This window comes from Haematobia irritans, chromosome 5 (assembly GCF_050003625.1).
Source record: "Haematobia irritans isolate KBUSLIRL chromosome 5, ASM5000362v1, whole genome shotgun sequence".
Taxonomy (NCBI): domain Eukaryota; kingdom Metazoa; phylum Arthropoda; class Insecta; order Diptera; family Muscidae; genus Haematobia; species Haematobia irritans.
The window spans coordinates 168,139,023-168,158,098 of record NC_134401.1 but is presented as its reverse complement, the minus strand read 5'-3'; the positions used below and the strand labels follow the sequence as shown (position 1 = coordinate 168,158,098).

General features: G+C 36.0%; 2 protein-coding genes across 3 annotated transcripts in view; one reads left to right on the top strand and one right to left on the bottom strand.

Annotated features, from left to right (window-relative positions):
- The window catches only part of dpr1 (defective proboscis extension response 1), a 707,346-nt gene that overhangs the window by 364,851 nt on the left and 323,419 nt on the right, over positions 1 to 19,076 (top strand). The window lies entirely within an intron of this gene.
- LOC142241216 (uncharacterized) overlaps positions 11,912 to 19,076 on the bottom strand; it is a 28,451-nt gene continuing 21,286 nt past the window's right edge. For both annotated transcript variants that reach the window (XM_075312961.1, XM_075312962.1), the window contains exon 7: positions 11,912 to 12,707. In XM_075312961.1, the coding sequence (XP_075169076.1) occupies positions 12,023 to 12,707 (685 nt within the window). In that variant the 3' untranslated portion in view covers positions 11,912 to 12,022. The remainder of the gene's footprint in view (positions 12,708 to 19,076) is intronic.

Genomic DNA, 19,076 nt, shown 5'->3' with positions numbered 1-19,076 from the left:
TTGTACAAACATAACACTTAGTCGTATAGTCAAGTGTGCAAAATTTGATTGAAATCGGTTCAGATTTAGATATAGCTCCCATATATATTTTTCGCCCGATATGGACTAATATGGTCCTACAAGCCAGAGTTTTGGCTCAATTTGGTTGAACTTTTGCACAGGGAGTAGATTTAGCATTGTTGCTATGCGTGCCAAATTTGGTTGACATCGATTCCGATTTAGATATAGCTCCCATATATATCTTTCGCCCGATATGGACAAATATGGTCCTAGAAGCCAGAGTTTTGGCCGAATTTGGTTGAATTTTTGCACTAGGAGTACAATTAGTAGTATAGTCAAGTGTGCAAAATTTGATTGAAATCGGTTCAGATTTAGATATAGCTCCCATATATATCTTTCGCCCGATATGGACTAATATGGTCCTAAAAGCCAGAGTTTTGGCCCAATTTGGTTGAAATTTTGCACAGGGAGTAGATTTAGCATTGTAGCTATGCGTGCCAAATTTGGTTGAAATCGATTCAGATTTAGATATAGCTCCCATATATAACTTTCGCCCGATATGGACTAATATGGTCCTAGAAGACAGAGTTTTGGCCCAATGTGGTTGAAATTTTGCACTACGAGTACAATTAGTAGTGTAATCAAGTGTGCTACATTTTATTGAAATCGGTTCAAATTTAGATATAGCTCCCATATATATCTTTCCCATATCCACTTTACAAAGTGGTGCAGGGTATAATATAGTCGGCCCCGCCCGACTTAGGCTTTCCTTACTTGTTTTAATTCACATCCGTCGTCGTGGTGAAATTCTGTGTCGATCTAAGCATGTCCGTCCGTCCGTCTGTTGAAATCACGCTAACTTCCGAACGAAACAAGCTATCGACTTGAAACTCAGCACAAGTAGTTGTTATTCATGTAGATCGGATGGTATTGCAAATGGGCCATATCGGACCACTTTTACGTATAGCCCCCATATAAACCGACGCTCAGATTTGGTTTGTGGAGCATCTTGGAGGAGCAAAATTCATCCGAACCAGTTGAAATTTGGTACATGGTGTTAGTACATGGTCTCTCATAACCATGCAAAAATTGGTCCAAATCGATCCATAATCATATATAGCCCCCATATAAACCGATCCCCAGATTTGGCTTGCGGAGCCTCTAAGAGAAGCGAATTTCATCCGATCCGGCTGAAATTTGGTACATGATGTTAGTATGTGGTCTCTAACAACCATGCAAAAATATGTCCAAATCGTCCCATAATTATATATAGCCTCCGTATAAACCGATCCCCAGATTTGGCTTGCGGAGCCTCTAAGAGAAGCGAATTTCATCCGATCCTGCTGAAATTTAGTACATGGTGTTAGTATATGGTTTTTAAAAAGCATGCAGAAATTGATTCATATCGGTCCATAATCATATATAGCCCCCATATAAACCGATCCCCAGATTTGGCTTGCGGAGCTTCTAAGAGAAGCAAATTTCATCCGATCCGGTTGAAATTTGGTACATGGTGTTAGTATATAGTCTTTAACAAACATGCAGAAATTGATTCATATCGGTCCATAATCATATATAGCCCCCATATAAACCGATCCCCAGATTTGGCTTGCGGAGCCTCTAAGAGAAGCGAATTTCATCCGATACGGTTGAAATTTAGTACGTGGTGTTAATATATGGTCTCTGACAACCGTGCAGGAATTGGTCCATATCGGTCCATAATTATATGTAGCCCCCATATAAACCGATCCCCAGATTTGACCTCCGGAGCCCCTTGGAAGAGCAAAATTCACCCGATCCGGTTGAAATTTAATACGTTGTGTTAGTATATGGTCTTTAACAACCATACAAAAATTGGTCCATACCGGTCTTAATTATATATAACCCCCATTTAAACCGATCCCCAGATTTGACCACCGGAGCTATTGGGGGAGCAAAATTAATCCGACCCGGTTGAAATTTGGTACGTGGTGAAATTTGGTACATTGCGCTAGTATAGGGCCGCTAACAACCATGTCAAAATTGGTCCATATCGGTCTATAGTTATATATAGCCGATCCCCAAAAATAATCTACCAAAATTTTATTTCTATAGAAAATTTTGTCAAAATTTTATTACAATGGAAAATTTTGTCAAAAGTTTATTACTATAGAAAAATTTGTCAAAATTTTATTACTATACAAAATTGTGTCAAGAATTTATTTCTATAGAAAATTTCGTCACAATTTTATTTCTATAGAAAATTTTGTCAAACTGAATTATTTGCGTATTTAATCGGCCTTTTTTGGTTTGTTTAATGCATACACCGTATGGACTAACTTACAATTGAGAACACGGTGTTAAGAAGTTTTACCATAACTTGCCATCGGCAAGTGTTACCACAACCCAAGTAATTCGATTGTGGATGACAGTTTTTAGTAAAAGTTTCTATGCAATCCATGGTGGAGGGTACATAAGATTCGGCCTGGCCGGACTTAGTTGCGTATATATATATATATATATATATATTTTTTTTTTTGATAAAGACGTTCAAATGGTCCAACTAGTATCACATTAACGGTTACCACTCGAGGCAAAAAAATTAACAATAATTTGGAGAACATTTTACCAAAATAAACTATCAAACAAAAAATCTTCTTTTGGAACATTTTATTTCTATAGAAAATATTGCAAAAAATTGTATTTCTAAATGTTGTCAGAATTTTATTTCTATAGAAAAGATAAGTACCTCTTAGTTTGGAAGGAATAATTTTCAAAATCTACACAAAACATTAAGAATGCTACCAATCTATCAAGTAGTAAAAATCTAAGATTTTTTTGAATTCTTTTAACTGTGGCAACCGTGATCACATTAAATTTAAATAATCGACCAAGAAAATCAGGGGGTTTGTCCAACCTAATATACCTGTAAAATTGACTTTACAGGTATATTAATTTTTGACTCGAAATCCGTATGTATTCCATGATGACTATTTCAAGCGAATTCTTTAAAATTTTCTATTTGAATCCCTTATGTTAGCAACAAAACTTTAGGGCTATTAGATTTCCAAAGACTTCTGGCAGACAGACAAACTGTCGATAAATATCAATACAAAATTTAGAAATAATTTAATTTAGTAAAAACAACAAATCCTCTTAAAATAATTCTGCTGAATAACCCTGTTTTTGTGTCTATGGATCACCATATGTGGCCCAGCATATATGTTACGCTCAAATCAATTCGCTTTGGCGAATTTGCACAGTCTATGGTTGTTTGGTTTGCACTGTCAAGTGGATTTGGGTCTAAACATATTTGACAAGGACAAGGTCTACTAGGTTCCGTACACACATCTCACAGCTCAATTCACATCCAATGCATCTGTATACAAATGACTAATTTATAGGCCATCAATCACTACTAGTACCAGCTCTCACTGGAGGATGGGCTGTGGGTTGGTTGGTTGGGTTTGTTGTTCCAAAATGGTTTCTGTTTTCGTAGAAGCTGCTTGATAGCTATTCGCGTGTCATGTGATGGATGTGGTAACTTGACACATATCCATATGGATGCACAGACACACACACATCCACCCGGTCACATCGAACTGACATGGTTGCCTGATATTTTTCAATGCGTTCAGGGATTTTGAGTTTTAGGTACAAGCAAAAACAACAACAGAAAAAACGCAATCTCAATTTATGTAACTTTCCAAAGTATATGAGCATATGTTACCCTTGCTCATTCTATTAGCCCAAATTAGAACTGCTTTGGTAAAAGTTTTAACCGAGATTTACATTTTCACACATTTACATGCTCATCGCCAAGGATGAAGGTTTCAGGATGTTAAGGCATCATCGGGTGTGAGACACATACAGAGAATTTAGCCAATTAATTTCAAAGTCTTTAGAGCTTAACCCAAACAGTAAGGCAAAAGCAAAACCATGTCATCAACGGTTAAGGTTAGTTGGGGATGGTTCATCGGTATTGTCACACATAATGGATGCGGTAAGTTAATGTGAATGACCTTAGATTTAATATGGATTAATAGGGAGTAGGGATTATAGGATTTAGAAAACTTTAAATTTTGGATATTTTATTATTTGAATTATTTACATAGTCATTTTGAAGCAGATTAAGGGGTACGTATACGTGATATTGTTTACAAGGGTGCGTATGAGCTACCGAAATAACTTATATTTGGAAATGGGTTTTTCTGAACGTAGCTAATTCTAATAAATTTGTCGTTTATAAAATCTATGATCAGAACATTACTATTTAGTGATATGAATAATATCAATAGTAATAGAGTGGGGGATTAAAGTAGAAAATCAATGTAAGTCGATTTTTAAACCCTCCACCATAGATTTTAAACCCTCCACCATGGGGGTATATTAACTTTGTCATTCCGTTTGTAACACATCGAAATATTGCTCTAAGACCCCATAAAGCATATATATACTCTGGGTCGTGGTGAAATTCTGAGTCCATCTTAGCATGTCCGTCCGTCCGTCCGTGCGTCTGTTGAAATCACGCTAACTTCCGAACGAAACAAGCTATCGACTTGAAACTTGGCACAAGTAGTTGTTATTGATGTAGGTCGGATGGTATTGCAATTGGTCCATATCGGTCCATAATTACATATAGCCCCCATATAAACGGATCCCCCGATTTGGCTTGCGGAGCCTCTAAGAGAAGCAAATTTCATCCGATCCGGCTGAAATTTGGTACATGGTGTTGGTATATGTTCTCTAATGACCACGCAAAAATTGGTCCATATCGGTCCATAATTATATATAGCCCCCATTTGGAGGAGCAAAATTCATCCGATTTCTATAGAAACTTTAAACTTAATTATATACGTATTTAATCGGCCTTTTTTAGTTTAATATATACTACGTATGGACTACCTTGTAATTTAGGAGACGGTGTTAGGGAGTTTTAAAAGATACCTTGCCATCGGCAAGTGTTACCGCAACCCAAGTAATGCGATTGTGGATGACAGTCTTCAGTAGAAGTTTCTACGCAATCCATGGTGGAGGGTACAAAAGTTTCGGCCTGGCCGAACTTACGGCCGTATATATTTTAAGGTTTTGTATGAATATGGTTTTATATGATCATTTGAAGGTATGTTTATTTAGTTGGGCAAATATTTGACAGAAATAAAAAAAGAATCCATCGCCACAGCCAAACCAACAGACATTTTTAGCTCATATTGGATATGTAACATCGTTGTATGATTATTTTCCAAAAACAGTATTCAGTTATTGGGAAAATGGTTCTGGAAAAATGTTTGACACTCATTTTGGTCAAATATTTGCCTTGTGTGACCATAGCCTTAGTCTTTGCATATGGTAATTCTAATTATGTTTTTTTTTTTTTTAATTTATATTTTTTAATACATGTTTATGTAATTATTACTACCAAATTAGGGTTGCGTATAAGTAATAATATTTTTGTGTAGAAGGGTGCGTATGAATTATGTATAAGCAAAAAAACTCATACTCTCAAGGGAGGTGTCCTAGGCTTTGACAATTTTCAATAAATCATTAACACATCGAATATATTGCTCTAAGACCCCATAAGATATACATATATTCTGGGTCGTGGTGAAATTCTGAGTCGATCTGAGCATGTCCGTCCGTCCGTCTGTTGAAATCACGCTAACTTCCGAACGAAACAAGCTATCGACTTGAAACTTGGCACAAGTAGTTGTTATTGATGTAGGTCGGATGGTATTGCAAATGTGCCATATCGGTCCACTTTTACGTATAGCCCCTATATAAACGGACCCCCAAATTTGGCTTGCGATTGCTCTAAGAGAAGCAAATTTCATCCGATCCGGTTGAAATTTGGAACATGGTGTTAGAATGTGGTCTCTAACAAACACACAAGAATTGCTCCATATCGGTCCATAATTATATATAGCCCCCATATAAACCGTTCCCCAGATTTGATCTCCGAAGCCTCTTGGAGGAGCAAAATTCATCCGATCCGGTTGAAATTTGCAACGTGGTGTTAGTATAAGGCCGCTAATATCCATGCCAAAATTGGTCCATATCGGTCTATAGTTATGTATAGCCGATCCCCAATCACACAAAAATTGGTCCATATCGGTTCATATTCATGGTTGCCACTCGAGCCAAAAATAATCTACCAAAATTTTATTTTAATGGAAAACATCGTCAAAATGTTATTTCTGTAGAAAATTTTGTCAAAATTTTATTTCTGTAGAAAATTTTGACAAAATTTTATTTCTATAGAAAATTTAGTCAAAATTTTATTTCTACAGAAAATTTTGTAAAAGTTGTATTTCTATAGAAAATTTTGTCAAAATTTTATTTCTATATAAAATTTCTATAGAAAATTTTTCCAAATTTTACTTCTATTGAAAATGTTGTCAAAATTTTATTTTGTCAAAATTTTATATCTATAGAAACTTTAAACTTAATTATATACGTATTTAATCGGCCCTCTTTAGTTTAATATATACTACGTATGGACTACCTTGTAATTTAATAATTGGTGTTAGGAAGTTTTAAGATACCTTGCCATCGGCAAGTGTTACCGCAACCCAAGTAATTCGATTGTGGATGGCAGTCTTCAGTAGAAGTTTCTACGCAATCCATGGTGGAGGGTACATAAGCTTTGGACTGGCCGAACTTACGGTCGTATATACTTGTTCCGTTTTCCTCTGTGGTAGCCATGTTCGGGGAGCTTGGTCGTCGCTTATTTAATACTTGCGTACTACCACTATGAAGCTGGACATTGGCACTAGCTATCCAAGAAGATAAACCAGAGTAAACAGCAACTTTTTTTCACAGACTACCTTTTCACCGGGAGCCACTAGGGGCAATGGATAGCATATCCGCCTTGTTTACAAAGGATCATGGGTTGACTCCCAATTTCAAGCGATAACCAAAAAGTTTTCAGCATTGAGTAATCACCTCTCAGTAAGGCCTGTGATATTTCTGGGCGTATTTAAACTTCTCTAAGCAACCTCGGCTATAAGAAGGAGGTCCCCTTTCATTGAGGTAAATATGGATTTGGGCAGCACTCAGCGAAAAGGGAGAAGTACACCATTGTGGTATTACAATCGACTGAATAGTCTAAGAGAGTCTGAAATAAGGAGATGTCATTAAACCTAACTTAACTTCCAAAGCGAAGAGCCTAATCACATACCCAGACATCCTATGGGTTTAGTCTTATGATTTGGACAATAGCCGTTTAGAAGGTAGCCATTTAATCATTAGATAGTCTTGCATTAAGGAATACCAGCTCATTCTTATATTTAAAAACTAGGTACATGACTATGACGTAATCAGGGGGGGGGGTGCGTATAAGTGATAATGTTTCTATGGACAAGGGTGCGTATGTTTTATTGACTGCCAAATAACTCATACTTTCATGAAAGTGATATGTTCTTTGATAATTTCAAAATCCTTTAAAACGAAAGGGGAAATGAAGTGCTTTCAGAAAATCTTTATTAACAGATTTTTTATTTTTTATCATCAGGCATAAAAGTCTTAAAAATATTCGTTGTATGAAATAATTTCCTTATGATGAAATTTAAATATATAGGAAGTCCATAAGACAATTTAATGACCAAATTCAAGATACATATGAAAAAGTAAATCATTGGATTAAGCATATGCCATTAGATAAATATTATCAGTTGTATCATGGCTACGATATTTGCTCCAATTTTTCTTTTCAAGAAAAACTCTTGCAGATAAACTCCAAAGTAAACATCTATATTCTCTCATCTGCCGTTCTCATTCAATAGCTAAAAGTATTTTAGCTCTTTTTTTATGACTTTGTTCTATTTTCCTGTATTAGCTTACAACCTCCGATATGCGGCTGCCAACCATCGTTGGTACCGAAATGATTTTATCAAGCCACCACCACCGCGGCCGTCGCCGCCAACAAGTAACAAATTATTTGCCAACATTAATTTAATATGTCTACACGTGGTTCGGCGTAAATTTGTCTTCAACATAAATAAATCTTTAATGTAACTGCCATTTATTTGAAAAACTTTTTATTCAACTTTTTACAGATCCTCCCTCCCATGCCTTTCCTTGGCTTTCTTTTTTTTTTTGCACTTTACACCCTCACCTTATTATAGTGATGGTAAAATTAATTTGACGTTGACATTGGTTCGTTTGCTTTACGCTGTGTTTGCTTCACATCAAGGATTTGCTATCATCGGAGAGACGAAAAGCTTCTTTTCTAAATCGATTGGATTAAGAAAACCTTATTTGTCACATTGAATTAATATCGGTGCGGAAGTGTTCAATGGGCCCGCATCAAGGCTATAAGATTTTAATCTTTTAAATGTGACACAAATCAATGGGACATCGAATATCCTTCATTAGTCTCCAGTCATGGATGGCCCTAATTGTGTATTTGTGTGTTAATTTGATATTGCATTGAATATTTAAATGACTTTCATGGAGATTTATTTTGACATCGAATTGGGTTTCAATGTTAAGGTGACAAAAAAAACATATCAATGAAATTAAATAGTTGGGTGGGTTAAAATGAGTTGAAATGTGAGATAACCAAAATTTTGGAAATTTGAAATATTTATCTCCGAAAGCGGGGGCTATATCAAATATGAAACGATACAGACCATTTGCGATACTCTCCTTGATGGTCCAAAACTACCTCCAGATTTAAAATTTCAGGCAAATCGGATAGAAAATGCAGTTTCTAGAAGCCCAAGAAGTAAAATCGGGAGATCGGTCTATATAGGGGCTATAGCAAAACATGGACCGATAGGCTCCATTTTCGGCACACCTATTTGTGGTCCTAAAGTACTTCTGGATTTCAAATTTCAGGCAAATCGGATAGTAAATACAGTTTCTAGAAGCCCAAGAAATAAAATCGGGAGATCGGTCTATATGGGGGCTATACCAAAACATGAACCGATACAGACCATTTGCGACACCCTCCTTGATGGTCCCAAACTACCTCTAGATTTCATATTTCAGACAAATCGGATAGTAAATACAGTTTCTAGAAGCCCAAGAAATAAAATCGGGAGATCGGTCTAGATGGGGGCTATACCAAAATATGGACCGATAGGAACCATTTTCGGCATACCTTTTGGTGGTCCTAAAATACGTCTAGATTTCCAATTTCAGGAAAATTGGATAAAAATTGCGGTTTTTATAAGCCCAAGACCCCAAATCGGGAGTTCGGTTTATATGGGGACTATATCAAAACTTGACCTGATATAGCCCATCTTCAAAATTGACCTGCCTGCAAGCAAAAAACGAATCTGTGCCAAATTTCAGGGGCGATAGCGCCATTATTGAACACGTGATTACAACAGATAGACAAACGGACATTCTTATATCATCTTAGAATTTCTCCCTGATCAAGAATATCACCCATGTTCCGATATCCACTTCAATTCCACTTCCACTATTCACGTTAAATCCACGAACGTGAAAATTTGGTGTTCTTAATTCCACGCTCTTTTTTGAACTTTTCTGTAACCAGCTGGGTTGCACAAATCACCCAAAAATTCACTAAGGCGGAAATCAAAATAAGTGGAATCAATAGACTTATTATAATTTATTATTTATTGTTGTTTTTTTTTTTTTATCTCAGCTTAAAGCCATGCATTGACTAAACTACAAGTGTAGCTTAACCAACAGAGGAAAAGTATGCTTGTCAAATTTATTTGGGCAAAGCCCTATAGACTGCAAGATGGTTGGATGTACAGCTGTTTCGGAATTACCACATTCCTCATCAGCATCCTCTACTTGCAGCAAAACTATCAACCAATTATCAGAATAAATTCGGGTAATTCACTCAACCCAACGTGAACTACACTTGAACCTCCCGAAAAAGGGTTTGATAGTCGGCTACTGCCTAAACAAATTTGCCAGCATATCTCTTTTCCTTTGCCAAACTCAAATCATCGATTTGTATGTATTTGGCTGGGTTTGTTTTTGAGCGTGCTTCCTCTATCTTCATTCGTTTTGTTTGTTATTGTTGGCTTCTCTTCAATCGTTATTGTTGTTTTTTTTTTTATCTCAGCTTAAAGCCATGCATTGACTAAACTACAAGTGTAGCTTAACCAACAGAGGAAAAGTATGCTTGTCAAATTTATTTGGGCAAAGCCCTATAGACTGCAAGATGGTTGGATGTACAGCTGTTTCGGAATTACCACATTCCTCATCAGCATCCTCTACTTGCAGCAAAACTATCAACCAATTATCAGAATAAATTCGGGTAATTCACTCAACCCAACGTGAACTACACTTGAACCTCCCGAAAAAGGGTTTGATAGTCGGCTACTGCCTAAACAAATTTGCCAGCATATCTCTTTTCCTTTGCCAAACTCAAATCATCGATTTGTATGTATTTGGCTGGGTTTGTTTTTGAGCGTGCTTCCTCTATCTTCATTCGTTTTGTTTGTTATTGTTGGCTTCTCTTCAATCGTTATTGTTGTTTTTTTTTTTTATCTCAGCTTAAAGCCATGCATTGACTAAACTACAAGTGTAGCTTAACCAACAGAGGAAAAGTATGCTTGTCAAATTTATTTGGGCAAAGCCCTATAGACTGCAAGATGGTTGGATGTACAGCTGTTTCGGAATTACCACATTCCTCATCAGCATCCTCTACTTGCAGCAAAACTATCAACCAATTATCAGAATAAATTCGGGTAATTCACTCAACCCAACGTGAACTACACTTTTTTTTTTTAATTAAAAATGACGCAGTTTTAATAAAACTCATGTATTAAAAAAAAAATAACATTTCAAATTTTTTACGCAAGTACTTTTTTTAACCGGAAATACACCCATCGTGGACATAATTCAACTTTCACCAAGACTTGTGCAAGTGAATTGATTTCACGAAAATTCGGGTGAAAGTGGATTGTAGGACACGAAAATCGTGCAATTGATTCATATTCACCTGGAAGTGGATGTGGGAACATGGGCATATATATACTTTTTATAGTCGGAAATCGACATTTCGATGTATTACAAACGAAATGACAAACTTATTATACCCCCATCGTCATTCTATGGTGGTGGGTATAAAAACGAATCTGATCTGAATCTGAGGAACGTAGTAGACGGAAGTTTATTGCTCATTCGATATTCTTGCCTCGATACATATGGGATCACCCTCATATGTATACAACTAGGTGCATAACTACATCTATTTAACCAGTGGTGCGTATAATTAATAATATTTACATGTACAAGGGTGCGTATGAGCTGTTAATTGTCAAATAACTCATACTATGAATTAAGGTGCTCTGGTAATGCGAATGGATTTGATGGTTATTTCATGATTGCTAAAATTTCGTTCACCATTACAATTTACCTGTTGGTAGCGTTTCAGGAAAGTAATTTTCCTGGAAGAGGATTACCTTTTATGTTATTTGGCGGAATTGGGTAAGCCTAGTGTCGCTATCTGCCAACTGATAGATTTATCTTAATGCTTTAAAAATTAAATTAAAATTAAATTTTTTAAAATTTTAAAAATTTAAATCGTGAACATTTTCATCGACAAGTTAGTCTAATTCTTGACATTTTAATAAAATTTTATTAAACATACATATTGTACAGGTATACAAAAAAAAATTAAATCAATATATCACCCAACATTTTAATTTTCCTATGGTTTTCTCAATTCTCAAAACAATTCAATATTGTGTAAATCAATCAATTGAAATGGACCCAATGCAGTTTTTCGGCCCAATAATATTTTAGATTGCCTTAGGAGCTGAACGGCCTATGTGGTTTATTTACGAATAGAATGTAGAATGGCATTTGCTATCCGTAAATGTTAACCACAAACAATGGCTGCAGTATTTTAGCCAGTAAGTGAATTTAAGAAAAAAATAGAAAATTGTGTTACCCAATAAAAGAAAACCTCACATGCTCATGTAGATACAACAATTACGAGTACAGAATAAAACAATTATAGATTTTATTGCATTTATCCAATGGTAATAGTTGGTCTATCGATATGTCACTCATCAGTTCTCAATTGCCTTGGAATACCTGATTGTCATATTCAAATATGCTCTGGGTTAAAAGTTGACATGACCACAGGTGAGGATACTGTAAATTTAGAATGTTTTTCCATTCTACCGGTTGTTATGGTAGATGACATCTGCTGGTATTTTTCATTTACTTTTGCTTTGCCATTTACCTCAAACTCTTTTGTCCACATTTGTTGTCCATATGCCATGTTATAATTGCTGTACTTTGCTAACGATACCATCACATCATCATCGTCATAGTCATTATCGATGGCATGTGTACGAGTATAAGGAGTCACAAGGACATTTGATCTGGGTAAACAATTAGAAGGACTGGTAAAAGGTAAAAATATAAGAGTTGATAGTTTTGTGGTGCCATAGAGAGCATCTGCATTCGTATCTGCAACTTCAACTGCAATTATTGTGGCAGCCGCGCTATTGGTGTTGTAGGTTTCATTATCCTGCGACCAAGAGTAGTCCGCTGTGTGATGAGAACATGCTTTACAGCTATTAGCAAAACCTCCATTTGTACCTTTCATGGCAGTATTGGCGGTTGTAGTCCCTTCTGCCAAAGGCATTTCGCCAGATGATTGATCTTCTGTTGAGTCATGATGTTGACTGAATGATGACTGCTGTATTTGGCTCTTGGTCTGATTGCCAACAAATAACTGAGGACTTTCCAAAATTAAGCTTATATCGCAAGTCGATAGCCACCATCTGTAAAGGAGTAAAGACCGCCACCCTCCCCACGAAAGTAGAGGGTGGGATCATATATACATGAGTATTAGTTTTTGATGCTTATTTGTTTGTGTGAAGCCATCATCAAGCGTAGCATAGCTTATTAGCAAATATCGATTCAAAACCCACCTGGGGGGTACAAATTGAAAATCGTCATAAGTTCATGCTGGTCCCTATCATGATTAGCGAATCTGATTGAATGTTAGGAATTCAAGGAATTCTTTGCAACAAAATATAACGCGAAATAATAATGGAAAAAATTATATTTATTTTCGCTAAAGCAATAATATTCAAATATAGGATAATTCACACCTTTCAATTAAAATACAAAAAGGGCACAAATCCAATCTATGTACATTGATATGAGCCTAATAAAACAATATAAAAAAATATTTTGACGTGAAAATGTCAACTAAACCGGAGTAAAATGTGGTCATATGAGTGTAAATCGGGCGAACGATATATATGGGAGCTATATTTTAATCTGAACCGATTTCAATAAAATTTGGCACACTCTACTATAGTACAATTGTTCTTCTTGTGAAAAATTTTAAGCAAATTAGGGTAAAACTCTGGCTTCTGGGGCCATAACATAAAGGGTGATACGGAAAAAATTTGGTCAAGGGAAAACGCGTGTAAAACAGTGAAATCGTTTATTTTAAAAATCAAATTAAATTTCTTTTTCAAGTTCAATTAGTATAAAATTCAGGAAAAATATTCAGTTAGGCTTTCGCTTTTCCAAATCCGAATTGCCGGGCCTCACGCTTGACACCTGCCATCAGATTTTGTACAGCCACCTTGTCCACCTTCTTCGCCGCATAAAGCCAGTTTGCCTTGAACTGCTGCTCGTCCTTAGAAGTTTTTTTGGTCTTCTTTAGGTTTCGCTTGACAATAGCCCAGTATTTCTCAATTGGGCGGAGCTCTGGCGTGTTGGGAGGGTTCATGTCCTTGGGAACCACCTGCACGTTGTTGGCGGCGTACCACTCCATGGCCTTTTTACCGTAATGGCAAGATGCCAAATACGGCCAAAACAGTACGGAACAACCGTGTTTCTTCAGTAAAGGCAGCAGACGTTTATTCAAACACTCTCTCACGTAAATTTCTTGGTTGACAGTCCCGGAAGCTATGAAACTGCTGCTTTTCAAGCCACAGGTACAGATGACTTGCCAAACCAGATATTTCTTTGCGAACTTTGACAGTTTTATGTGCTTGAAAATATCTGCTACCTTTCCCCTTCCTTTTGCCGTATTAAACTCCTGTCCCGGAATCTGCTTGTAGTCGGCTTTGACGTAGGTTTCGTCGTCCATTACCACGCAGTCAAACTTCGTCAGCATCGTCGTGTACAGCCTCCGGGATCGCGCTTTGGCCTTCGTATTTTGTTTATCATCGCCATTTGGAGTCACTACCTTCTTGTAAGTCGATAGTCCGGCTCGCTTTTTGGCTCGATGCACGGTTGTAGACGATACACCCAGCTTATTTGCGGCATCTCGGAGAGAGAGGTTAGGGTTTCGCTTGAAACTACCGGCAACTCTCTTTGTCGTCTCAGCGGATTCCGGTTTTCGATTTCCCCCCGATCCAGACTTCCTGGCTGTCGACAAACGTTCCCCAAACACTTTAATTACATTTGTAACGGTTGATTTGGCAACTTTTAGCGATTTTGCCAGCTTTGCGTGCGAGTAGCTCGGATTTGATACGCTGCTCTTCTTGCTTGGTCGACATTTTGACAACTGAAGAGTGAATTCCAAAATCAAAATAGGAGCAACATTTTACACACACACCTTCAAAATGAGGGGTGTTCAGGTTTTTTAAATGCAAAATTGAAAGAAATACGTCAAGTTTATATTGACCAAAATTTGACCGTATCACCCTTTATAGGTCCATATCGGTTGAAATATATGGGAGCTATATCTAAATCTGAACTGATTTCTTCCAAAATCAATAGGGTTCTATTCTGAGCCAAAACACATACTTGTACCAAATTTGAAGTCGATTGTTCTAAAACTGCGACCTAGACTTTGATTACAAAATGGTGTTAACGGACAGACGGACATGGCTATATCGACTCAGGAGCCCACCCTGAGCATTTTTGCTAAAGACACCATGTGTCTATCTCGTCTTCTTCTGGGTGTTGCAAACATATGCACTAACTTACAATACCCTGTTCCACAGTGTGGCGCAGGGTATAAAAAATTGTTTATGATTTTTTGTATTTATAGGTATTGAAATTGTAAAAGAAGGACAAAATTGTTAGGCAGCAACTTATTAAAAGTGAAAAGTACAAGAAGAAGAAAAAATGCGTTTTATAGTTGATAACATTACATAGAAATTGGAAATAGTTGAATAATAAACTAATATTTCAAGGCCAGTCGATGCTGTTATGTTAGGTTAGGTTATGTGGCAGCCCGATGTATCAGGCTCACTTAGACTATTCAGTCCATTGTGATACCACATTGGTGAACTTCTCTCTTATCACTGAGTGCTGCCCGATTCCATATGAAGCTCAATGACAAGGGACCTCCTTTTTTATAGCCAAGACCGAACGGCGTTCCACATTGTAGTGAAACCACTTAGAGAAGCTTTGAAACACTCAGAAATGTCACCAGCATTACTGAGGTGGGATAATCCACCGTTGAAAAACTTTCTGGTGTTCAGTCGAAGCAGGAATCGAACCCACGACCTTGTGTATGCAAGGCATTGCACCACGGTGGCTCCCCAGTCGTTGATTCTTAATAAATATATTTAATATATTAATAAAACATGTCTTTTTTGAAGAAATAATTGCTTATATAAATAAATAAAATTGTATTTTTAATCGAAGGTAAGCAGTTCTAATTTTGAAGTAAAAGGTTTACCACAAATATGTAAGATTTGTCCAAATGAATGAAAAGAGTTCAATAAAATCATTCCATATATGAATTCAATTCAGTTAAATTTTTTCATTCTCTAGTATAGCGGTACATAAATATAGGAAAATGTTAACTAATATATGGAATGCATTCTACCTAATTTCTACGAAAATCACATCGTTCAAACAAATAAAAATGTCTTTGGCGCTATACGAAGTTCAACTTTCTTCACAATGAGTTCATTTTAACTTAAAGAAGGGGTCACTTTTTTCTGGGTGCAAATATTTGTTCACTTATGAGAGGCTATTTTTAATATGACTCGATATAGCATAAGTCCTACGAAAGTTGTCCATTTGGAAAAGGTACCTTCAAGAATGTACAAGTTTGAGAGCTTTCACTCTATGCCGCCCTAGTCTTTCCAAGGTTATTTGTAAAAATTTGAATTTTTCTTATAGCTTTCTCCATAACAAAAAACATGTCCACCACAACATAAGAATTTCACTTTATGCAAATACTCTCAACTCTAGTATATTTTTATTCCAAACCACCAATTTTGTTTTTAAATCAAATGACTTTTGTTTTACTGGAAAAGGATCATTGGACCGTGAAATTTTAGCTCAACAAACCAGATAACATTACATCCATAGAAAACTCATTCAGTTTTGCTTTTGCTCTATTTGTAGAATTGCAAAAAAAAACGAAAATCTTTTATTTACTTAATCTTAATTAGCATTATTCGAGTTATACACTTCCGACTTGGTGGTCTTAATACAGGATGTTGGTGCAAGCTAATAAATAAAATTTCTGTTTACACTCTAAATAATTTATAAAAAAAATGCTTCCTTTAAAATACTCAACATTTTGTGTTTTTTTTTTTTTTTTGTTTTGGCAGCATTATCAACATCTTCGGCACGGTTGACCCAAATCGGGATGCTTAATAATTTATACCATTCCCAATTGAGGTAGAGAGGAATCAACCAAGCAAAAACATTAGGATTTTATGGGCAAATGAACCTGGCATTCTTGTGAAATATCTTTGCAATTTCTTTCAGGTTATGTGAAAGAGAGCGGGATGTGTGCATGTAATGGTCTTGAATGAAAGGTAAAGCCAAGCCAAATTAATGACCAACCAGCTTGTACATATTCCTTTGAAAAGAAAATCTTAGTGGAGTGGTAACCATCATCAGCATCATCATAATAATTATAAGGCAACTTTTTCATATTTTTAATGTGAAAACTTGTGCATCAAAATCAACGACACAACATTTTCTAATAAAGTTAATATCCTCTTGCCAACATAAGAAGAAGAAGTAGCTTTCACAAATATAAACAGCTATGCACATTGAATGCATGCTGTAACAACAACAACTGTTACATTTAGGATAGGTCATAAAATTTCAAGAAAATTGTTTTCCTTCAGTGAAACAAACAAACAAACAATAACCTGGAGAAACTATAAGAAGACCATGACGCAATTTTACACAAAGTTTTTGAACATATTAACAAACACACACACACACATTCACAATCTTCAGACACATACAAAGGGAAAGATATAATTGAGTTTGTATACAAATGAAACAATATTGCATTTCCTTGCATAGCAAATTCAAAAGCAAATGTTTATACACACATATACACTTGCACACACATAGATACCGATGAAGAGTATAGACAATACAATTTTCATAGATGTGTACAAAAACAAATGCATTTATATGTAAATTTTTATGAGATACTGTAATACGTGTTGGCCTGGTGTATGTGTATGCGACACTTAGTCTAACAGAGAGATCAGCCTAGACTTTGATGTCATTGTGCATCTCAAATGCATAAGCAATGCAAATTTAAGATGTAAATGTCTTCTCTGAGATGAATTGCATTCACATAGTTCATATGCAAATATACACCCTTTAGGTCCTAAGGCTTGTATTCAAAGTCAAGGACTGAAAAATGTGATGACTCAAGGAAACTATCTCTGTTTTTCCACGATAATGCGTAATCATTTTAGTTTTAATCAAAACTTAACTCATTCGCCACTTTGACTCATTCGAAAGGATATGTCCTGTGATAATTTAGAATAACCCCCTTAGCTCCCATAGACATGTCCCTATACACCAATATTAGACAACCAACCTATTCCCTTTTTAGCATCTGAATCGCCCCAGAATAATAAAATTTGTGAAATATTTAAGAGAATATAGAAATTAGTAAATCAAATGAAAATTGTCAAAAACTGGTTAGGTTCGTTATTGGCAATTTCTACTAGTTTCCCTTAGCATTTCGTTAATTGCTCAACCTGTTTCATATCCATCTTGCACAAGACATTCCATTATTAAGGCATGAAAAATATTTAAACTATTTGGCCAGATTCATTGGGTCAATTAATGTTTTATTCAAAACAAAAATCATTTACATAATTTTTAATTGAATTAATTAAATATTTTATTGAATCAATTAATTATACCCTGCGCCACACTGTGGAACAGGGTATTATAAATTAGTGCATATGTTTGTAACACCCAGAAGGAGACGAGATAGACACATGGTGTTTTCGGCAATAATGGTCAGGATGGGTCATGCCCGTCTGTCCGTCTGTCCGTCCATCCATCCGTTCTGTCTATGAACACGTTTTTGTGATCAAATTCTAGGTCGCAATTTAAGTCCAATAGCCTTCAAAGTTAACACATGTTCCTAATTTGGGTGCGAATCTATTCTCATTGATTTTGGAAGAAATCAGTTCAGATTTAGATATAGCTCCCACATATATCTTTCGCCCGATATGCACTAATGTGGACCCAGAAGCCAGAGTTTTATACCGATTTGCTTGAAATTTTGTACAAACATAACACTTAGTTGTATAGTAAAGTGTGCAAAATTTGATTGAAATCGGCTCAGATTTAGATATAGCTCCCATATATATCTTTCACCCGATATGGACTTATATGGCCCCAGAAGCCAGATTTTTGCCGAATTTGGTTGAAATTTTGCAATAGGAGTACAATAAGTAGTATAATCAAGTGTGCAAAATTTGATTGAAATCGGTTCAGATTTAGATATAGCTCCCATATATATCTTTCGCCCGATATGGACTAATATGGTCCTAAAAGCCAGAGTTTTGGCCCAATTTAGTTGAAATTTTGCACAAGGAATAGATTTAGCATTGTAGTTATGCGTGCCAAATTTGGTTGAAATCGATTCAGATTTAGATATAGCTCCCATATATATCTTTCGCCCGATTTACACTCATATGACCACAGAGGCCAATTTTTAACTCCGATTTAGTTGAAATTTTGCACAGGGAGTAGAATTAGCATTGTAGCTATGCCTGCCAAATTTGGTTGAAATCGGTTCAGATTTAGATATAGCTCCCATATATATGTTTTTCTGATTTCCACCAAAATGGTCAAAATACCAACATTTTCCTTGTTAAATTGCCGCTGCTTAGTCGAAAAGTTGTAAAAATGACTTTAATTTTCCTAAACTTCTAATACATATATAT